At 38.9% G+C, this 24,101-nt stretch overlaps 1 protein-coding gene across 1 annotated transcript in view; it reads left to right on the forward strand.

Moving 5' to 3' along the window:
* NELL1 (neural EGFL like 1) overlaps positions 1–24,101 on the forward strand; it is a 286,742-nt gene that overhangs the window by 223,973 nt on the left and 38,668 nt on the right. Inside the window, exon 15 of the mRNA XM_021402069.1 lies at positions 1,319–1,414. Coding sequence (XP_021257744.1) covers positions 1,319–1,414 — 96 coding nt within the window. The remainder of the gene's footprint in view (positions 1–1,318; positions 1,415–24,101) is intronic.

Raw genomic sequence — 24,101 nt, forward strand, 5'->3', positions numbered from 1 at the left:
TAGGAGAGCTTATGTTCCCCTCCTGCCATCTTCTTTAAACCACTTCAGTGTTCCTCTCCCCATGTTATCCTCCATAAAACAGTACGACATGCTTGAAATTATGTTAGAGCATATCGGTCTACCAGTTCTGTGAAGATAAGATGATGTGCTCTTTTGCCTCTAAGCAGTTAAAAATTACAAAAGATTCTTCCTAGTCCTTAGTACTTTCCTCTCTTTATTTTTCTTTTTAGTGCAATGGAAAATAAATCTAAAACATTTATTTTGTTATCTAGCAATTTAGGCTTTTTCATAGCATTTGTAACATCTTTTTGCCAACCCTCCATCTGTGATTTTAGCTTGCAGAAAACACTTTCCAATTCTGTTATTAGCTTAAATGCAGAGAGCTGCTGTTTAAATATTAATTGTAACTTCCCTCATAAGTGCAGTTAAACACACTGATTAACTTGTGAAGTTCTAGGAGAGTGCAAGGATTGTGTTTGTGGGTTCAGGGCCTGCTCTTATCCTTAACCAAGTTTTTGTTGGAGTGAGCAGTGCCAAACCGATCATGTCCCAGTGCTTGCAGATTCCTTTCCTCTTACCTCAGTTCTTCTCATTGCCTACGCACAAAGGGGAAGAAGAAAGACTATAACTGAATTGCCCAGTTAGTGTGTGCATCAAGCACTTCCTGCCAGACTTGTGTAACTGAGGAACACCGCAGTGCTCGCTGGAAAAGCTGTGAGATCCATCATTTGTTTCAAATCCTAGAGATCCGACATGCACAACTGTAAAGCAATTGTGCGTTTCTCTGTCAAGAATCACACTTCAGTGGACGTTGTCCTGTGGTTGACAACTCTTTTCAGTCATGAGCCTCCCCTTAATTCACTTTTTGATTCGACAAAAGATGCTTTACACTTACAAATAAGACAAAAGGAAAATATTGTGTTTACAGACCCTTCAATAAAATGCATTTGATAGAAGTGAGAAACAAGCAGTTAACAGCATCTGGCCAGCCTGTTCTCTGTGGATCACCTGAGCATTGAAAGTGTAATACTCAGACTGGGTGTAATTGAAAGATCAGCCCCATTAAAATTGCATGCCGTATTTTTCCCTCTCTTCTTCCAGATGGTTATTAATCTTTTATTGGTGGTTTGCCGACGGTGTAATCTGAATTTTTCCTCATATCATTTAAATGAGTTACTTCTCTTTGTGTTTGCAGGTGGATTGAATTTTAATACTTTTAATTCTGTTTAGAATTAGGATGCTTTCATTAGTAGCTTGCAAATGTATTATAGATTTGAAAAAATATTAAGTAGTATCACACATTCCCTTCATTTTTCAGCATTCTGTGAAGAAGGATGCAGATATGGTGGAACTTGTGTAGCCCCTAACAAATGTGTCTGTCCTTCTGGATTCACGGGAAGTCATTGTGAGAAAGGTAAAGTTTTGCTGAAACGCAGTTTCTTTGGTAAGGAGAAACAAGATATGCTGCATTAAAAACCAGTTGCTTTCCACTGCATTGTTTTCAATTCATTCTGACTGATATTTTCTTTTCAGTGAAGAAGTGTATTTTGACTCTTCCATAGCTGCTTTTCTCTAACTGAAAGATTATATATGATAAGTCTTATATTAATCAAGGGAAATTTTAAGTGATCAGGGATGTGTTGGTTTTGGCTTTCAGTAGACACTTTTAATTAATTAGAGGATGGTAGGTGAGAAAACATTTATTACACCTATTTCTGTGATGCAAGCTCAAGGTCACCTTCTGCTTTTTCTGAATGTATTGGCATACTAGATCAGAATTTGGATGCTTGCTTTTCACTGCAATTCTTATTAAATGACTCTGCTTAAAAACTTTAAGTCACTGAGGCTACCAATTTGTATAGAATCATAAACTATTGAAATACAACTTGCTAGTGATGATTTGATTCCTTTCAACCCTATCCTTGACCTTTTCCATTTCAAGATTTGCTTCTGACAGACACTTCCATAGGTCCACCTTTCTGTTTGTCTCACAGCAGTAACAGGTTCCTTGCCTACCTTCAGTTAGAAGGAAGCGATCTTAGAGGATTCCATATAGAACTCCAGTTAGATTCACTAAACAACACATTCTGGATTTTGTTTTGGTCTGTATGCATTGCAGTTCAATTTCACTTAAATAACCCAGTGACAGAATTTTCTCTTTTGCGTATTAATTAGTAAATCTTTTACACTTGCTCTTATTGGTAGAAATAATGTGAATTGTTAATGCGGGCTGCATGATGCTAGTGTGAGAGATTTTAATTGACAAGTTTTTTTGTTTGTTTGTTTGTTTGTTTGTTTGTTTGTTTGTATGAAACACATACAAAACTAGAAATAACTGTTAAAAAGCTGGTTAAATCACTGGAACCACTTTTTACCCAGAGATGGTCCAATAATTAAATAATTAGTGTATAACAGTGTCTGTTTAATTCATGGCTGCTCTGCTATAATAGAGAGTAATTTAAACCCAATTGTCAACAAATCTGCTTTGTAGCTTCTGAAAAGTCCTAAAGCTTTTATGGATGTACTTAAATGATTGAATACTAAAATTCCATAGTTTTTGTTTTGATTTGTGAATAAAATAGGCCGTTAATATTTTCATATCATCTTGAATTAATTTGACTCCTGCATTTTTTTGCCTATGGATTATTTGTTTTAAACAGAACTAAGCTCCCACGCTACTGACATTCAACAATAAGTGCAGATAGCACGCATGCTCAAGCAGTGCAAGAAAAACCTTCTTCAGAAGTCCACTCTAACCCTGCAAGTTACCCTCTCCCATGTGCTGTTTGTTCATTCCTTTCCAAAATGTCTGTTATTCAGAGGGCACAGTACAAGCAGAGTGATGCTGGGTAGCCGGTATGTGTCCTATCTACGTGAAAATGTGGTCCTACAAAACCAGTATCTGCATTGCCCAAGGGTTCCCTGCTGACACAGGCAGCCAATGGCTTTAGGCCAGCTTTCAGCTCAACTGCCTATCGTCCTTTCATCTGTGAATCTTAAAAGTATCTCTTTTTTTTTTCTTATGGCTGTAAAGGGACTCTCATAACTAGAATACAGTCTTTAAATTGATGAAGTGATGGTTTAAAATTGACAAATGGATGACATAACTGCAATTGAAGGCTGTGTTCTTCATGCTTTTGTATTGTTTTGATCTAAAATGTGAGTTAGCACACTAAGTAAAGGAAACACAGCAAGCATAGTACCCTTGGTATATCAGTAAATTTAGAGGTATATATCAGAAGGAGCTAGCTTCTGTTTATAAAATCTAGAAGTCTGAAACCAGAAGGAAGGTTTTTTGTTCTTTGGAGGTGTATAGGATCTATCAGGGTTCTACTACTCAAGCAAATAATGATAACATTGAGAAGTCTGACCTGCAAACTGGTTTGAAAATGAGTGGAGTTCTGGATGTGAGAAGCTGTAACATTTTAGCTATATTAGCATGTTTGAAACCTTGAGCAGAAACACCTTATGCTGTATTCATATTTCAGTGGCTTGGTGTCATGGTTTTATGATTTTCGGTTATTGGTACTCCACATCATAACATCATGTAGTGAACGTACCTGGTTCTCAGAAGAGAAGGACTACTACATCCCCCACGGTACTTTGCTCCTCTGTTACCGAATCTCCGAGTTGGCCAAGAGTGTCTCCAAGCTGAGAAAGAAATTCTCCAAGCTGAAAAGGAAGATCTCTGAGCTGAAAGAAATGATTACGCAACAAGCTCGGATGGGGAACCTCAATCGTCCAGGAATCCTAGAGGTGATCATGGACTGGCCTGAAGATAAAAAGTTTGGAACATCACCAGCAGAGGAAGTATCACGTGCCAAAGAGGCCCCACCATACAGTGAATTACCAGAAAATGAAAAGAAATATGCCCTGTTCACAGATGGATCCTGCTGTATTGTGGGGAAGCATCGCAGATGGAAATCTGCTGTGTGGAGCCCTACACGACAGGTTGCAGAGGCCACTGAAGGAAAAGGAGAATCAAGCCAATTTGCAGAGGTAAAGGCTGTCCAGCTGGCCTTAGATGTTGCTGAACGGGAGAGGTGGCCAGTGCTTTATCTCTATACTGACTCATGGATGGTGGCAAATGCCTTATGGGGGTGGTTACAGCAGTGGGAACGCACTCTAATGCCCTCGAGTCACCAAGGGACAGACTCAGTTTACATTTCTGGGGTGACTGGGGGTTCCCAAGAGTTGACTGGGTTGGAGGCTGAAATAAGCCTCACTGGTAAAGACTGGCAAAAACATCCTATTGTAACTGGTCCAGGGGCTCCAAGTATACTCGGTATTGATTACCTCAGGAGGGGAGATTTCAAGGATCCCAAAGGGTATCGATGGGCCTTTGGAATAGCTGCTGTAGACACAGACAATGTTAAGCAGCTGTCGGTTTTGCCTGGCCTGTCAGAAGATCCATCTGTGGTGGGGCTGCTACAAGTAAAAGAGCAACAGGTACCGATTGCCACAAAAATGGTGCACAGACGGCAGTACCGCACCAACAGGGATTCCTTGCTCCCCATTCATAAGTTGATTCGTCAACTAGAGAGCCAGGGAGTGATCAGCAAAACTCACTCACCTTTTAACAGCCCCATATGGCCAGTGTGTAAAGCCAGTGGAGAATGGAGGCTGACGGTAGACTACCGTGGCCTGAATGAAGTCACACCCCCACTGAGTGCTGCTGTGCCGGACATGCTAGAACTCCAGTATGAACTGGAGTCAAAGCAGCCAAGTGGTATGCCACCATTGACCTTGCTAATGCCTTCTTTTCCATTCCGTTGGCCACAGAATGCAGACCACAGTTTGCTTTCACCTGGAGGGGCGTTCAGTGTACCTGGAACCGTTTGCCCCAGGGGTGGAAACACAGCCCAACCATTTGCCATGGGCTGATCCAAACTGCACTGGAACAGGGCGGTGCTCCTGAGCACCTACAGTACATTGATGACATTGTTGTGTGAGGTGATACAGCAAAGGAAGTTTTCGAGAAAGGAGAGCAAATAATCCAGATCCTCCTGCGAGCTGGTTTCGCTATTATTTGGGCTGCTGAACTGTGGAAAGACATTGCTGCCCGAATTAAGAATATCACCTTGCCACAAAGCCGCGATAGTAAGCGTTCCTGAACACCTAGAAGATCCTGAGAGCCTAAGCGAATATTTGAGACAGGGATGTGATAGCTGTGGCGAATCTGAGGAGGCACAAATCAATATTTTATTTAGTAAGTTAGTTTGTTTCTCCTCAGATTGTTGCCGCTGTTCTTTGCTCTCAGGGCCATCTCCTTACCCTTTTCCCCTTTTCCCCTTTTCCTGAGGCGTGGGCCCGTGGGTCCCCCGTCCCCTTTGTCACGGAACCGGGCCAAACGCCCGTAAACCGTTGACACTTGGTGAATGTCACATTTCTGCGATAACAGCTTCAGACATCTGAAGGCACATATCCTGCGAAAACTACATGTTGAGTGTAGAAAGGTGATGAACCACCTTTGGAGCAGGCCCATTTGCTGACTCCGATAAGGTATAATGGTGTCAGGAGCAGGTGGTTCAATGAAGACTTGTTCCATAGTCTCACTGAATTTTGCTGCAGCTTTTTTAGAGGACGTCAAAGGTATTAAAAATATGTTTGTTTGTTTTTTCTTCTTTTGTCTGTAATGTTAGAAATGAGCATGTTGTTATATTTAAGGTATGATAGTGTTCCCTCATTGGTGTGGTCTGAAGACTGTGAAAGGCTGGGACATTGCTTTAAATCAGAGCTTAAATGTTCCTGGTAAAATCTTGTCTAATGGAAGCTGATGGTGAGCTGATGCATGTCTGAAGAAAAATGATGTGTTTTGATAATGCATTCTGTTTGCCACGCTGTATTTAAATAAGCCCTTCAAACCAACCACACAGCTGTCCCTAATATGTTCTTTGTGAGCAGAAAGGACTCCTTGCTGGCTTAAAACTGTATGACTCAAATTGGCTTTAACATCATGGAGAGGATAGGATGAACCATCAGTTAGAAAGGTCATTGAAAAGCAGGTGCGTTTACTTCTGAATATGAATCATGTTGCTCATTGGTTTTGACTGCCTGGTGGAAATGATATCAGGTTAATTAAAAATTCAGAGATACTTGAAAAGGGTGAAATAGATGCCGGTAACTTACTTAGCTGAAAAGGTGAAATTAAAATACACATTTAAGGAGTATGTACAAATACATAATTCAACATGCTGCTAAGAAGATTTAGCTATTGCCAGTTGGCTTTACCTGAAATTAGGAATTACCATAATACAGTCACGGGGATACCTTTCCTTTTTGCATCCGATGTGAACTGCAGATTGATATCCAGAGATTCTGTCAAGTATCTCTTTTCATCCATTCCTTATAAGGCTTTTTTTTTTTTTTCTCTAAGTGTGAGCTTGATGCTTTTCACAGAGCTTTTGTCGTTCTCTATTCAGGATCTGATTCTATTTTCTGATTAAGTTTTTGTTTGCCTGTTTTGTTTAGCTGGCCATTGCTGAAATAACTGAGCTATGTGATCATTACCATTTGTGCTATTCAACACAGTTGGAATACCTACGCTGGAAAGTTTTGATGTTAGAATTTTTGCTGACATTGCTGTGCGATTCCAGCACATACGTGTCTGACTGCTGAGCTGGAGATGTGCATCCTTAGCTGTATGTAACGCTGTTGGCTGAAGCTCAGGTATGTTTGTGGCAGCGATCTCTGTTAAAGTCTTCTGAGAGACATTTTGCTGCACAGAGAGGAGTGCAGGCACAGTACTCTGAGAGTTGCTGGCAGCGTGGAGCCAAATGCCCTAGTTTTCCATCCAGTGATGTTTTCTCCATCTCATGTTTTTGCATCATCAAAAAAAAAACAAAAAAAAAACACAACAAACCCAGAACATTATTCCTTGAGCTATTCTTCTCTCTCACTGTGTGAGCCACAGGTTAGTGGAACAGCGTTGTTGGTTTTGCAGACAGGCTTTGCCATTGTTCTGTTATTTGTGGAATGCTAGTCACTACTGTCACTGGCAAAACACTGAGAATGAGATAGGCAGCACAATGTGGGGAGGTGTCCATAGGCAGGAGTAAACAGATGAGTGAGTGCTTAGAAATGGCAGTATGCTGCAGGTATTCCATGACCACCTTCATGCATGTGATCGTAAGAAAAACAGACTGCTATATAGCTCCAGGATGGTGACCAGCAGTGGCAGAAATTTCAGTTAAGGGAGTTACTGTAATTACACAGCAAGTTTAGCATGAGGGTCCTGCACAGAAACACAGGAGGAGAGCTGCCATGGGAAAGCAGGCGGTCATCCTGGGCTAGATACGCCATGCTCCAACATATGGTCATGGCAATCAGTTTGGTGAGGCCCGATCCAATTGTTACTCAAAGATAAGCTATCTATTTACAGTATCTTCTGCACAGATTATGGATTTGGGAAATGAGAAGGAAACAGCAGAAGGGTTTAAAGCAATAGGTTCCCAGCTAAGGACAAGTCAAGCAAAGGGCAATATTTTTCCAAAAGCTGCCTAAGAGCTTTTGGTGGTGGAGCATCATGTTCAAAAGGGATTCAAAGCAATTGCACCAAATCTTTGCTCCCATCTCTCAGGAAAGCTGTTGTCTGAATTGGTGCATATTGAATGGGGAATAAGATTCTGGCAGATTAGAAGGACTGTGTGTGTGTTGGCTGGAGTTCGGAGAGATAAATGGTTTTTTTTTTTGTAGTTACACGTGTATTTATAGTGTTCATAAAACAAAAGGGACCATTTTTCTCGTTGAATGAGTGAATGGCATCAAAGAATTACCTGCTGATTGTAAACAGTGAGAAGCAAGGGTAAGGCATGGCAGAGAAGCATCAGGATACGATGATTACTGAGGTTGTACTTTTGTGTGCAGTTTTGGACTGTGTGTGTGAAAGATTGTCTGGTTTTGAAGTGAGAGGTCATTTTTCAGTATGTGCCATGGCAGAGAAGTGTGCTCTGAATCCTCATAATTATATTTGTGGATGAAAAAACATCAACACTTGCAGTACTGTATTAGTTACATGGAGACTCTTCAGAGCAGTCATAGCTTTCACAGGTGGGTGATGAAATGTTGCTGTGCTTATACCTTCAAGTTGGAGAAGTCATGTATTTCTCAGGAAAATGAGGAGGCCTTTAGTTGGTTTATTTCATATTGATTTGCAGTATCTAGGGTTGTTGTCTGTGCAACTGCATACTGCTTTGTGTACTTGTCCCTTAAATTGCTTCTTTTGGAATTTATTGTTTTCTCCAGTCCTTTGGGTAAAACACCCTAGGGTCTGTATTCCTTTGGAGCCTGAAGAATGAAAGAAATGTGAGAATTCTATTTCCATGTGCTGTTTGATTCCTGAGCTGGATCAATCCTTAGGCGTGTAACTATCAAAGGCATTTCAGTTGAGGAACCTGGTTTTAAAATATAAGCAAACAAAAATCAAAACTGAGGAAGAGATTTTCAGTGAGTACAGTAAGATAAATGTCAAAACTCTCTACCTTTCTCTATCCAGAGATATTTTGTAGAATATGAAGCAAGGTTTATTTTGGGAAACAAACCAGCTGTGCTGCTGTGGGCATAAGGCTTTGTGTTAGATTCTTTCTAAAGCCTTTCATTTCAAGGTGAGGCAAACCCAATACAGTGCAATATAGAAGGGCTAAAGTGAGCAGTGCTTAACTTATTACAGGAAATGGTGGTTGTGGTTGATACAACACTCCTGAGGGTGTGACAGATCCAGAGAAGGCAGATGCTCCAGGTGGCTGAGGTTACCCTGCTTCATTTGTTGCCAAGCTGTTCACAGCATTTGCCCCAGCGGTGCTTATTGCAAAATGGCAAGAGGTGATATCTTAATGTGATAGAAGAAACAAAGCTGTCATTTGTAAAGATATCAGGGAATAGATGAAAGAAGATCTACTGGAAAAATCTGATTAAGACAGCCTCTGAGGATCAAGGGGACATCTGTCTGCAAATCAACAAATAATTCTCAGTAGAAGCAAAAAGTTGTTTGTTCTTTTTCACATTGCCAAGTTAAGCCAAGAAAAGTGAAGTCTCCCTGATCAAGAAGACCATTTATCCCCTTAGCTGACCGCAGCATGAGGAGACCGGGCTGTTTTCTATAGTGCTTTCACTGCCTCATATACTGTAAACGTTGAGGTCTAAAAGCCAGAAGAAATATTAACCACTCACTGGATTTGTTTTGTTGTTGTTTTGTAAGGGATATTTTTATGTTGCTGTGTAGTTTTTGTTATGTTCAGGTCTCTGGGTATATACACTTTTTTTTTTTTTAATGAAAGCAATATCCACTATATTAATCTCTACTGTTAGCTGAGATGATATCCTGACATTCCAGCTAAAAAATGGTTCTAATATTCTAATATTTTCTTGTATGGCTTGTGGTCATAAAATCTCTCTTTCCTAGTCTTCAGACTTGGTGAGAGATATCTTTTCGTTTTTTGAAAGTCACAGAAAATTGTTTTATGTTTCCTCTGGTCCAGAGAACGTGTACTTAGGAATTGAGTAGTAGTATTTTGCTGACTCTGGTTGGGATAATGCATGCTATTCTAGGTTTCCACAATTTGAATTTCTCCATTCAAATTCTACTTTCCTCCCCAACCAGTGTTTAAATGCCAGTTGTACATGTCAGGTATTACTAATGCAATTTTATTCAAAGAAGAAAAACGCAAGATTTAGCAAGTTGACATCTAATTTGCATTTGATTTAATGCAGTACAGCGTAATCAAGAGGTAATTTCTGTTGATCAGACTTTACACTGCAGAGAAGATCCAAGCCCAGAGTTTAATATCTTTGCTTTCTTGCCTTATGTTTTCACAAAAATACCTTTAAATAGTGTCTTGGCAGGCCATCTTTCTTTGTGTCCCAGTTCCTGTTCTAGATGTTCTTGAATTAATATCTTGTGAAGGCCATCTATAGAACTTATTATAGAGCTTATAAAAATAGCTGCTATATTTGATCCTTCCTTAGTACCTTAGCAGTGAAATGAAAATATATGGGATATTTAAAGAAATGAATGGATACAACTTTAGGATGTCAGTGGCTTTGTGTCTTCCCTTTGTAATGGAGCAACAGATTTGACTCCTTCATTACATCTTTCTTACTGATGAGCAGATAGTGAAAAATCTAAGAAAATGACAGAGTATACTTTTAGAAGGGAAGAAAAAGAGGTTCTGGCTCACCTAGATCACCGATGATTAAGAAGCAATTAACAGAAGAAAAAGCTCCAAACAAAATTATGCCATCTCCTTTAGACTAAGGTAGTGACCTACATTCAGTCTATTAGAAAGCTATTAGAAATTGTCTTGAAATTAGAGATAAGTTGTCTTTATAGCAATGTGGAGAGAACTGGTTGAGATTACATGACAACTTTTTGATGAGAACTAAAAAATGTAGCTTTCATTAAAGAGAGTTTAGAGTACAGTGACTGGTTCTGACAAGTTCGACATGAGAAACACCCTTGGCCTCAGTGAAGTTGAACTTCCAAAAGGCCTTTCACAGAACAAGGCTGCATAAACTCTGTGAAGTCTAAGAAAAATGCAAGAGCCTAAGTGCATGGTTCAGATGAATGCTTACATGCACTATACTTGTTTGAGTGTCTCTGCAAGTGTCATTCCCTTGAACTCATCCAGTGAGCCCCTGTGTGCCTCATTTCCATCTCACTAGCTACATGTATGACCAGATGAGACATGAGATGTTGGGTATCAACACCTGTACTTTTGTGAAGGAAACCACAGAATTGTGGGGGTTGGAAGGAACCTCTGGAAATGATCCAGGCCAAACCCCTCTGCTAAAGCAGGTTCCCTAGAGTAGGTTACACAGGAAGGTATCCAGGTGGGTTTTTGAATATCTCCAGAGAAGGAGAGTTCACAGCCTCTCTGGGCAGCTTGTTCTAGTGCTCTGTCACCCTCAAAATAAAGTTTTTCCTCATGGTTGTAAGAATCTTCCTGTGTTCTAATTTGTGCCCATTGCCCCTTGTTTTATTGCTGGGCATCACTGAATGGGCCTGGCCCCATCCACTTGACTCCCGTCCATTAGATATTCATAAGCATTGATAAGATCCCCCCTCAGTCTTCTCTTCTCCAGGTTGAACAGCCCCAGGTCTCTCAGACTCATCTTCCAGTTCTGAAGTGATGTATATCAAAAGGATATGGTGCCTTTCATTAGATTGAAGGGACTTTTGCAAATAGAGGGTTGCCCATATAGCCGGCTGCAGTAACATTCCTGGAAGATGCAAAGCACACTGCCAAGGCTGGAAATGAAAAAGGAAGTGCTTGTCTTTCCTAGCTGAGAGAAGAGTGTGCTGTGAGGAATGTGGGCAGTTCTAGCTGAGCAGGTAAAAATTGTTAGGGCTTCTCTTCATGGTGTGTTTAGTGCCTGGAAATCGCTGCATAAAGAGAAGTTTGCTTATTCCTGTTTTCTTTGTTTGAGCTGCTGCTACACACTGAGTGTTAGGTGATTATTCATCCTTAAGTTCTAATTATGCAGTACAGAAGGAAAATAATGTTTAGAAAGAGACAGGTATACTAACCAGTAGCAAACTCCTAAGCACTAAATAAAAGCTTTGTGTTCTCTCTGAACTTTCTGCAGCCCACAGAGCCAAATTTTGTTCAAAAACATCGCTCAGACTGAGGCTATGGAGTTTGCTTACCACTGGTGGCCTTGTTGCTTTGGCCTTTCAACAACGAATATTGGAATTTGCCAATAAACGAGAAACGTGACTTGAGATGCTCAGGGCGCGCTCAGAGAGGTACTTGTGTTTCTTAAGGCATTTCCTCTTGGCTTCAGGGAGAATTTCACAGGTGTTAAAGCATCAGGATCTGGTGCAGTTGAATTGTGTGAAATGAAAAATAAATTGCTTTAGTGAAATAAAAGAACATTTAGATTGGGGTTTTTAAGTGAAGCAAGCTGTGTTAGTTGCATTTATCAGTGATAAGCATGCCACCTTCAACTCATTGACCTACGGTACAAATTTAACTAGCTAGTCTTCAAGTAAGTTTCCATTTAAGCTGGGTACAGCATTCAGTCTTCTTAGAAAAATAGTGCAGCTCAGAGGCTTACTATATAGAGCTGCATTTCTGCCAAAACTTAATATAGTGAATACTAATGTATTTCATGAGCGATCTTTTTGAAGTTAATCAAGGCGTAGCCAGAGAATATGTAGCTCCGTAATCAGAACTGTCAGCGTTATTTCTTTGAGACATGTGGAAGGAATGGAGCAAAATGACATGCTGATGTTCTAGAGGTGTTGGATATTTAATTCAGCGTTCTTGTGTTGTTTTTTTTTTAACTTAAGGTGGGTTTGTTTGTTTTTTCTCCTGAAAAACTATGGTACGAGAAGGGTACCTGAAGCTGCTGGAAGTGATACAACAGAACAAGAAGTCAGCTACCAGGATACCAGAGTAACCAGCAAGATCTTTTCCCATATGGATAGGAATTCAACCCCACAAAAACAGCCACTGCAGCTTGATTTCAGTGGTTGGACATTCAGAGGAAGAGATCGTGTCCACATTCATATATTTGGAAAGTAAATAAAGTGGCATAGTTCTCTTGCCCTCTTACATGACGTTAGATTGTGCAGTGAGGATAACTAATCCAATTATAGCGCTCCAGGAGTAGGGGTGAGAATGAGTCAAACTCTTGCCAAAGAGTGTATTTTCTTTATTAACTGAAGTATCCTCTGTAACACCTATAATTAAGCTGAATTCCAGTCTTTCTGAGTATTTTTGTATGAGAAACACCCTTTTTGAATGTTTTTCTCCTAACAGTGTTTCAGATTTGAGTTCTTACAGAATCATAGAATCATTAAAATTGGAAAAGACCACTAAGATCATCTAGTCCAACTGTCTACCTACTACCAGTATTGCCCACACCACTAAAGTGAAAAAAAACCTACCACAGAAGTAGTGACTCTTTGCAGCTGAATTAAAATTAGTGTATGGACCCTAGAAAAAACAAGTCCTTCTTTAGGATTGTTCTCACATCTTTATACAGACAAGAAAAGAAATAGAAGGCTTTGCTGATCTGGAAGCTTGAAAACTTTTCCTCTCCCAGAGGCTTTTCTGCATCAGAAGAAAAATTTCCATTGTCTGTAGTTTGTTTGATTGTGAAAGGTCTACTTTGCTTCAGAAAGTGCATGATGTATCCAAAGATAGCTCAGAATTTTCTTCTGGATAATCCTATATATTATGGATGGTGAATTAGCAAAAAATCAATAGAGTAATACCTATTGGATGTGAGAAAGGCCTATGAATCCATCTCATAGAAAGGGTGGCATTAAAGTCTGGTCTAGATTCAGAGCTCACAAATTGTCTGTGCAGATTCCTGTTGCTTTTGATCGGCTTTTTTTTTTTTCCGTGAAAGAGAAAGAATATACAAGATGCTGAAGTAATACTGTGCTTAATGTAAGATATATGTAAAGCATAAACGTAACGTGGATTGTTCTGGTTGAATGTTTTCTTTGCTAGTTCCTTTATGATTGAGGTAGCTGTAAAATAGCAGTCGTACTCTACCTAAAGAAGCTGGGTGTCAAAGTTATTTTCCAACTTTTTATAATGTTCTGATAAAAATCTGTTCAATCCTTCACATTTGCAGGAATAGAATTCTTCCTCAGTACAGAAGTCTTTTTTTTTTTTTTTGCTTTTGAAAATGGAAGCTCTGATCTAGCAGCTCAGTTCAATAGCTGGAGTTTTCTACTACTTAAGTAGTGTAACGTCATATTTATTTATTTCAATGTGTAATATCTACTAAGTAGATCAGTCATTTCAGATGCAAACATAAGTGGTGGGGTTTTTATGTGAAAGTAAAATCCACTTTCTTATTTGATTTCTTTCTGAAGAGACATTCTCCGTATGCTGGCAATCTAATCTTTGGAATGGTACTCATTTATCTTTTGAGTGAGACATAAAATGAAAGCCCTAAACACTTCTGGTCATTAAAGATGCAGTTGAACCTATATCCTGTTTCAGCTCAGGTAATTACATTCTACCTTCTTTAGCAATGTCAGTCAGAGAAATCACTTGTTTGAAATAGCTGTCTGGTTAGAATGGAGTGGCACCCCATGCCTTAACTTCATAGATGGCTGTATTTGTGATAGCTTGCAGGCCCTTTCAGTTTTTGGTATGAGTTACATTGTTTTAAATGAGAATTTTTCTTAGGTGGAGTATGAGCATACAGACTTGTGAGGGTGGGCTTCAGCTCATCCACTCTCATTGCATTGTCCTGGGAGTAGTGGTATCTCTATCATGGATGGCAGAGTTCAGTGGGAGCAGGTATAGGTACTCACACACCTGCTGGGAGTTGAACTCTACAATCCTTATGGGATCCCTTTTGACTTCAGATAGTCTATGATTCTACTGGATCTTCTTGTTGGTAGGCAGTCAGCCTCTTTGGTGAGCTGCAAAAAGAGGAGAGACACCCAAACTATGCTTAGGATCCCATGTATCCCCCTTGTGTGTACAGCAGCCACTCAGCTTCTTTTTAGGAGTCTACTGGCCAGCCAAACCGATGATGGCTTTGGCAGTAGGTATTCCTTGGTTTAAGGGAGATTAAGTAGATTGTTCTAATTTCCAAGGCAATTTTTGTTGTTTTGTTTTTATTTGTTTGTTTTTTTTTTAATAAGTAGCTAGAGTTGTTTATTTGTTTTTGAATAAGTAGCCAGGATTGACAGCAGTCTGTCCTTTCTTTTGCAGTTCCAATGAAAGTTTTCAGGCTCAGAAGAACTTTGAAGAGAGTTCTTTCTCTTGAGTGCTCACAAAATAGTTAAATTGCTCTGCTGTTGATCAATCAGAAGGTGTGGCCAGTACATTTATTTTACTTGCTTATATGGCCAGTTATGAAGATTGAATTTCAGTTAAGAAATGTTTTATCAAGATGCACTCGATTTCCATTTGGCGCTTTGGAGCATAGGTGATAGTACACCGGGGGCAATGTTTAGGTAATGACTTATGTATGGAAAAAAAATTACTTCAGGCAATTCATTTTGCTAAAATAATTGTGCTTACATTTCCTAGAAAGATAGTTAGTGGTTCCTCTCCCTCTCTCTTTTTTTTTTTTTTAACCATAGCCTGAATATAGAATGTCTGTTAACTGGCTCAGCAGAAAGTTAAGTTTAGTGATGCGACAAGTTTTCATTTCTTTTTGTCTCTTTTTCTGCTGAATGCTCACTCCGTGGCTTTCTACAGCAGTTGTCCTGGCTACCTCTTTTAACCACCATAACTTTGGAAAGCTTATCTGTGTGTCCAAAATAAATTAAAAAGAGAAAAACAAACACCAAACCACTGCATGCCGCAAAGGCTTTTTGCGTTGCATCTGTTACATCTGAAGCAGATTGGAAATCCTACAGTTAATGGAAGCTGCCTTTTCCTTTGCCTGCTAAAGCCCCCCTTTCAGCTCCCCACATTACATTTTTATTTCTTACCCTAAGAATGTCCACTGTAGAATTCTTCATTTTTTTTAGCTGGTTGTGTGGAGAAAGCAGAGATTAATTCATACCTCAGAAATTTTCTTCCATCTTCTTGTCTCAAATCTTGTTTCTTCTCCAACTTTATATATAGAGTTCAGAGCTGATGCAGTTTGTGAGATGTGTGCGCTGATAGCAATAATAACTCCCCCAGTGCTGCCATTAATCATTTATAGGCTATTGAGTCAGATACAGTGTGATAATGCCTAGCTATTCCTACAGCCTCTCCTTTAAGATGACTGAGTCATATGGTTCTTTTGAAATAGAGCTTTGATTTTTATTACTTTTTTTTTTTTCAATCTTCTCACTATTTTTCCTCATTTGACTTTATTAGGTATGTTCATTACTAAATAAGATGAAAGAAGGTTGCATGAATAGCTGGATGACAGTTGATCACTGAGAATACAGAAGTTGATCGATAATGACCAGAATTTTCTGATACTGGAGTCTGTCTGACTGGTTTCACTGTGGGGGATTTTTTCAGATCCCTCCATGATACACGGTTTACAAGAGTAAAAAGAATAAAACTCAGAATTACACAAGGAGTTAGGTAGTCCAATAGTCAGTTGTCCAGTCACTACAGGAAGGCGTATACTTGTTGATGCTTTAGGTTGTCATAGTACTACTAACATTTTCTGTACTGGGTGTTAACTAGCTAACAAAATGAAACAGATTAACTGTTAGTCCACTTGCTGAATACTTTCATCAGGGAGCTGGATTACTTTAAAAATAATTCACAGTAGCCTCTTTGAAGGATTTTTTTCCAGGGAAGAAACATGCAAATTGGGAAATTTAATACCTTCAACATTGGTATTCTGTTGATTCTGTAAAGCACCTCACTTGATTGCATTTCATTCACTGTTTTTGTGAAAACAATACTCAACCTAGCTGAAGAAATTTATGTATAGTATATTCTCATTTATGGATTTCATATTTCATTCCTCAAGTTGCTATTAACTGCTGGACTTAAAGGGCTCAGACAAGATTTCTAGGCCAAAGTGGGAAAGAACTGAAGGAAGGGTTTTGTGCAAATGAAAGCTAAAAAAACCCCAACAAATTCCATTTTGTGCCTTTTGTAAGAAACAACAAATTTAAGTTTTCCTCTGAAGGAAAAATAATATCTTTGAGACACGGAGAAAAAGCATGAAATAACTCTTTTTTTTTTTTCTTTCCGTCATTTGTATATCAGTTACAAATCAAATGCAGTACTTAGGCTGAGGTGCTTGACTATGTCTGAACCATAATGTAAAACCCCCAATGCTTTTGTCTGGGAAAATATAAAACATTACAGACTTTTTGTTTTCAATCTTTTGGTTTATGCCAACCTCAATTGTACTTAAACAGTTTGAGAATCTTGGACTTTTCTATCTAGTGAAAAAGGTTATTATAAAAACTTAGCTTAGCTGTCAGAGTCATGAAACTCGTTGTCAGTCTTTCCCCCACTGAGTTGTCTTACACTATGAGTAGTTAGAATGATTTCAGTTGTCTAGCAGTGATGGAAAGTACAGTTCACTATAATGTAATGTGGCAAAATCTGTCTGAAAATGCTAGCCAACAATAAATAAATTCAAAAGAAATGTGAGAAGGAATATAAAAAGATAGTATATATTCATAACAACATTTTTTAAGTAACATTCAGAACATCTGTATCATTTATCTGACATTTTGAGGAGATCTTGGAGAATTTTGTAAGGCTGTGGATTATTTATATATTTATTTAAGAATGTGCATAAAGTTTAAGAATTGCACTCAGTTCTTTCCAGGTAAGTAGATTATTCCAAACTTTTGGACTCAAGATAATGCTATTGTTTGATCCTCAAGTTCACACTGTTCTAGTAAATTAAAAAGTACATGCTGAAACTAGGAATCACTGAGTTAGCATAGAACATGTGTTTTGTAAAGTTGGTAGTGTCATATATGACAATATACTCTCTTTATAATCTCATTTAATGACTTCAAAAAAGTATGATTGTAATGAAAACTTAGGTATTTCAGCAGATTAACAGTACAATCAAAATTTGAGCAGGTCAGCCATTACAATGTAACCCAATTGTCATGTTGTTCATTTAAAACATAGCTCAGTTTTTGTTGCATTATATAATATAGCAGTTAAATGAGGGACCCTGGCACTTTGTGGGCATAGAGTTTATTTCCTCTTTGGGAACGACGTAATGGATTTGTCGTATGAAAAGGGTGGACATCATAGGTAGTTGTTCTTAATAAACTATTCTATGAAGTTGTCCACAACTGTTCTAAGGCACCAGGCAGTTGAGACAAAGAGTGAGCAAAGGGCTGTTATAAAGTCTCGGGTTCCCTTTCACAAGTAAAGATCCCACAGAATTTGGCAAGGTTATAGACTAGGTCATTGAGGACATAGCCATCTTAACAGAGCCAGACAGAAGATTGTCTTTGGGTTTTTAACCATCAAGGTAAAGTCTCAGTTGAGGATAACTTTATACTGGAAAGAATAATGGATGACACAGCTATAAATGGCTGATTCAGCTGTATGTGTTTCCTCCTGCTTCCAGGAAGAAAATCACAAGCAACACATTAAGTTACATCTATATAGTTTGTAGATATGTAATGCATATAAAATACAGTTTGCATTTGTTTGAAGTGATGCATCTTTTACAAATTCTTGAGAAAGGAGTGCAAAAATTACTTGTAAATGTTGTCAGATAATCACAGTATGCACAAATTCTCATTTATTTTTCTTATTCTTTCTTCTCAAATACACCCAGTGTTGTTATGAGCATTCTGTTACTTCCGCAAGTAATGTGAAAGTGAGATAATCTAATCTAAATTCAGTGTAAATATAACTACTGTTAAAATATGCTTTCAAGATTAGCAAGTTTACATGTGAAGTATGGGGTGTAGGTCATCTCTTGTTTTCAGAAAACAAGGATTTCTGTGTCTAAGCTGTGTGTTTCTGATTCTAAAGTATAATTTGTCATTTCTGCATGCGTTTGCTCTATGGTGATCAGTTCACACAAAATAGTACCTTGGCCATTTCTTGGTTTTTTTGTTTTTTTTTTTCCTAATATTGTGTATTTGTTCTGAAACAGCATATCCTAGAACTGCAGAATTAGGCAAGTGAACATTTGTGGAGAGGATTCCTTATATAAAAATGAGATGGAATAAAAATCAGACATTTGCATTCTAATTCTGGGTTTCATCTTTGCTAGCTTTGTGTGTGCGTATCAATTTAGAGCGGCTTAGCAGGGAGGGAATGGCTAATGGCTGACAAAGGACGTAAGGGCTGCACAGTCAAGAAGAAAAGTGAGGAAAAAAGAACGCGAGGTCTTTTTCATCTGATCATACTGTGTGCAGCGCCATTAGTTGCAATGCTGCTACCATGATTTTTCAAAGCCTTGAGACATTCTCCCAGAAGGCTTCTCTGTCTGCACCTCCATAGCTGTAAAGGCAGCTCCACAAGAAAGTAGCATGCTTATGTTGTGCAAAGCAGTGGCTAGTAATCTATTTAACTTTCTCTCCATTATTTATTACTTTATCCGGATGTGGATAATGATGATATAAAATACCTTTACAAAGTTCGATGAGGTACTCAATGCTACTATTGGACAGGCTTACATTAGGAAGGAGTCTGAATTCCTTTTCTTTGGAACTGCAATGCTTGAAGGATAGTAACTGAATGGTGAGAAGAGTTATGATGCTCTTTAATTGAGATTTTTTACATCTGCCTCCTTAGTTAGACAGATTGCACGGTCATGTGAATAGATAATGTTGCACAGATAATCCTGTCCCTGTGGTGCTTCATAGATCAAGCTTTTGATTTCTGTTTCCATTTACTCTGAGCATTTAGATGTGAGAATTTCTAACACAGTATACTGCATATTTGGTTTCAGACTGTAAACTTGTAATCATATAAGAAAATATATGGTGAAAATATTTTGGATTTAAAAAAAAAAACAACCACCATCCATGTGTTGGACTTCTTACTGTAATTTAGAATTCAGTATAAAGAGCAGCTTATTAATATTTTAAAGGAGAGCCTTTTCTCTAAAATGATTGAGTAGACGTAATTATTTGTTTTAGCAAAGAGGTTTAAAACCAAGAAATTGTCTGCTGGTGTGAAACTGTTCTAGTGCTGCTGGCTACGAATGTATTATGGAGCTATATCTTAACAGAAAACATTTCCGCCCTGTCATCTTCATTTAATACAGCCATTTTCAGCTTTATTCATTTCACCTGGGTTAGATTTTGTTTACACTGTAATGCAATTTATGTTATTGAGTATGATTCTCACTGGTCCCTCATTCTGAAAGATAGAAATAGCGCAAGCGTGCAACTTGCCTTCAGTTTTGCTGTTGTAATTACCCAAATCTGCTTACATCAGAAGTATACAAGTAATGAAGCTGGCAAGAATTTAATATAATGGAAAATAATGTCTGAACAAAAGCCACTAATTTTGTGTGCGTACATCTTGTGTGTGGCTTTTCAGGCCCCTGTATTACATTTCCCATAGTACTTGTTTGCGCTCAAACCAGTATGTGGCTAAACATATTTCTGCACTGAGAATTCAATGTTTGAAAAAGTGTATTGTCTTTGATTAGCCTTTTCATTGCCTTCAAGCTGGCTTTGCAGACTTTCTTACTCAACATAATTTGCTCTTGACAGATCTTAGTATTAAATTATGCTTTCAAACACTATAGATTGTTTCTAGTATTAATCTAGATTGCATAAATGACTTTCAAGATTCCTGGAAGGAACACATTTCTGCACAGAAAGTAAGGAAGTCTTGAGACTCGGTTTTGCTATGAGAAAAAAAAGTTTGCTGTATGTCTCTTATTTCACAGAATGTGGGCGGTTGCCTAGCTTTATTTTCTTAGTTCTTTACTATTTCACAGACTTTTGTTTTACCATTTTGAGTAGGTGTGAAGTTTCTGACAACAGAATGTGGGGAGCAATAGCTGGGACTGAACACATGCACTCAAGTGGCAGGTAAACATCCTGCACATGGTTCTTGTTATTTCAGCCAGCAGACTGCCAGGACACACTCTCATGCCACGTTCTGTGCTGGCTGTTTTTGTTTGCTAGGGATAAGATTGACTGTGCCTTGGCCACGCAGTGCTCAACGTGACTTGCCTGGAGCAAGGCTGGAATAAATGTCCAAAAGGAGAGGAATTTTATATGGCCAGCTGATAGAGGCTGGAGTGAGCCCTTGCTTATGGACATAATGATTTTTAACTTGTCTCGAAAAGAAAACCCTTTGATTGTCTTGTGACCTCTTGTTTTCACCAGAGTGGTAGAGAAGTGTCATATTTTGCTATCCAGTGAGTCTGAGAGATCAGGTAGGTAAGTAATACTGCATTAAGGGCAGTAAAACTCAAATGGTCATTGTGTTACCGCTCGCTGAGGCCTCCTACTAACAGATGTGGGTTTGTGTGTGAGGGAGATACAACGCAGATGAAAACAGAGCAGCTCCCCTTTGTGCAGAGTGCTCGGGTGTTCTCTTGAGACTGAACGTGTGGGACGTTTCTCCCCAACAGCATATGCTGCTTTCTGGGAGATGGCTAACCCTCATATTATTGTGAGAAAAACGGATGTTAGCATCCGTTTTTAAATTGCAACTGAACGTCTTGAGGAAGAAAGGACGGGAGATGGGAGATCAGTGGTTTGACCGCTGGAAGTCTGAGCAAGAACTGTTTGAAACTTCTCACGGTTTCAGTTCTTTGAAAACAGACTGATTGCCTTTATGAGGACTATGGCAGCTACTCCTCTAAAATCATCATTTGCGTCTGCTACAAAGGCAATGTGAAGTGAAGAACTGTCATACCCCACACGCGATATTTCTTCTCGCAGCTTCCAATTAAACTCACTCAGCTTCATGCATTTGGCTGCTTTATTGATTTTTTTGTGGGAAGCGGGATTGGAAAAAAAAAATACTAAAACATGGATTATACAAAAGCCTCTTATATGAGCTATAAACTGTAATTGTTCTTTCTCCTCCTCCTCCTCCTTGCCTGCGTGAGTACAATGTGAAAAATGTCCCGTGATCGAAAAGACTTCAATCTGCATTGTCAACAAAGGTCTCTCAACTCCTATCCATTTCTTCCCACTGCAAACGCTGTTGTATGTTGCAGGGCATATCTGGAAGTAGAACATTTAATAAATCTTTTGGCAGTCAGCTTATGTGTGAGAGTGAAAAAACTGAAAATTGTGTGTTTCTTGGCTATTGGTTGCAATGATTCTTTTCTCTGAAGGGAGGTTAGCAGAGGCAGACATGGCTCCTCACAGTGCTGATGAGCTTGCTCTGACTTCTCTGGGCTGTTGTCTCCACCAAAAAGACTGACTTAAAGTAGGAAGGAAATGCCTTCTTCAGGTTTAGAAAAGAGGAAATAATGTGTTGGTATGTAACTGATAAAAGCTGACAGCTTCATCAGTTTTAAGTGCTCTGTGTTTAATAGCTTTCAATGGCAGAGGAGCCTGCTTGGTTCTGGATTAAGAATGTTAGGCTGATGACTTCTATTTACTGATCTTTTGTGTGCTTCCATTCTTGGTGAGCCAAGGCATTCAGACTATTTTTGATTCCCTTATCCATTTCCTCTGCCCTTTACCATGGTCGTTAATCTCTGCAGCTAAATCAAGCATTTCTGTGGCATTTGTGTTATCTTACAGAATCAAAATAGGAGAGAACAGAAAAAAGGGAGGGAGACCTTAAGTATTTCAATGAGCAGCTGAAGTAAGAGACTTAAATTGTTTCGAATCCATACTATCCTCAGGGAATGCTGCATTAACCTCAACAAATACTAATTAGATAAGATGTATTTTTGTGCTTCTTTCCTTAAAATGCAGCGAGCAGTCTCTGTAGAGGGATGGGGAGAGGCTGCTTTGTGAATGCAGCTTCTTCTGCTCTGTGACTGAAATAAATGATGGCTCTTTTGGGTTTGAGGTATACATTGTTTTTGTTGTTCGTAGATCTCCTGCTGCTCAAGCATGCTGGGAGACAAATACATTTCTTCTATAAGAAAATAAAACCCAGATATGGTTTTCTCAAAGCCTGTTTTGATCCTCAGCTGAAAATAAGATTATTGTCGGTTTCCTTGGCCGCTCCAGGTTGTCTGTTGATCTCTCCTCATCTGGTCTGAGAGCATGTAACAGAGATGATGAAAAAGGATAGATAGCCATATCGAGGACATTTGTAAGTCCTGAATTTCAGAGAACGTTCTCCTTTTGATTAGTATTCCAGATAAACTACTTTCTTCCAAAGAAAAGTGTATTTTGCCAGACCAAATTACTGTATCATTACCAATTATATCTTTTTAGGAAGGTGAAGAATCTCAAATTTATGGCAGGCTTCAGTTTGAATCTATCTCTATATAAATACAAGTATATATATTTATATATGTATGTGTCCTGCAATAAGACTCTGCTTATTTGATCTTTCTGAACAAGGATGCAGAGCAAGAGTCTTAGCTGTGCTCACTGGGAGCCATATATAATCTCCTGAACATCAGATCATTTTCTCTGGTGCTTTGAATTTGAGTATTTCAGGCACTAAAATGTTACTCAGTTATTACTGCCATCCTTGTTTGTAGCAGGTGTGGATGGAGGTGTTTTTGCATGGCTTTCTTGCCCAGAACACATGGGGTGGTTTAACTTTTCCTCTGAAACACCATGTTTTCAGAAAGCTTTCACTCTAAACAAACTACTTGAGTACCAGGAGAGCTAAAAAAAATAAATAAAATAATAATTGTTTAATTTATTCTGCCTTAGATGGCATGTACCATTTTATGTTATCTGTTTTCCTTCCATCTAACCCACCAATTTGATGGAACGCTGACTGGTAGCTCAGTTTACTGCTCAGGAGATAACCCAGAAGGTCATGCATGGAGTGTGCTAATCAATAGTAGTTCTGGTTCAAACCAAAGTTACTTTGAAAACTGGCACAAATGCTCTCTTAGAAACACACAGGCAACACGGGGAGCGTAGATGGGGGGAGAGAACATTGTGTCCTTATAGTAGTGGAGACTTGGCAAGTAGATTTTGCCACTGTTAATATGTTATCTGTGTATTTTTAACTTGAAAATACTACCCAAATGTTTCTTTGTGCAGAACGCATGGCCACTCACTCACCAGCTGCTCTGTTTCTGCTTCCACAGCATCATTCAGGCTATTCAGTGGGATGTATGCTGTATAAGTTGGCAAACACTGGAGGTGTTGGACTGAAATTCAGTCAGAGCAAGTGGTGTGGAAAAGCAAAGCTGCTTTCTGGACAGGTTGTAAGGCTTAGAGGTTTCATGGATGTTTTCCCTGAAAGCAGGCTGACCTGGTCTGAGGCCTGGAAGCAGGGTGCTATTGGATGATTATTTCTCTCTTTAATTACAAGCACTGTGTCAGTTACGATTTTGTGTGTATTTCAAAACTGTCTCCCTTGAGCAATGTGTTAGTGCATTTGAGGGGTCAAGATGAGCAAGATCGGAATTCCTATTTATTTACAATGCAGAAGAATGCAGTGGTCTCATTACTGTTATTAAAAATGGATACCTCGACAAGGTATCCCACATCTGATTTGGCTGTTGCTATATCTAAGATGACCAGATACCCATTGAACCAATTTATGAAAAGTAACCTTTGCAGCCCTTTGATCCTGCTAGAGCTATGTGAATGAACCAGTGGAATTTTT

The sequence above is a fragment of the Numida meleagris genome, chromosome 6 (genome assembly GCF_002078875.1).
Source record: "Numida meleagris isolate 19003 breed g44 Domestic line chromosome 6, NumMel1.0, whole genome shotgun sequence".
In the NCBI taxonomy this organism is placed as follows: domain Eukaryota; kingdom Metazoa; phylum Chordata; class Aves; order Galliformes; family Numididae; genus Numida; species Numida meleagris.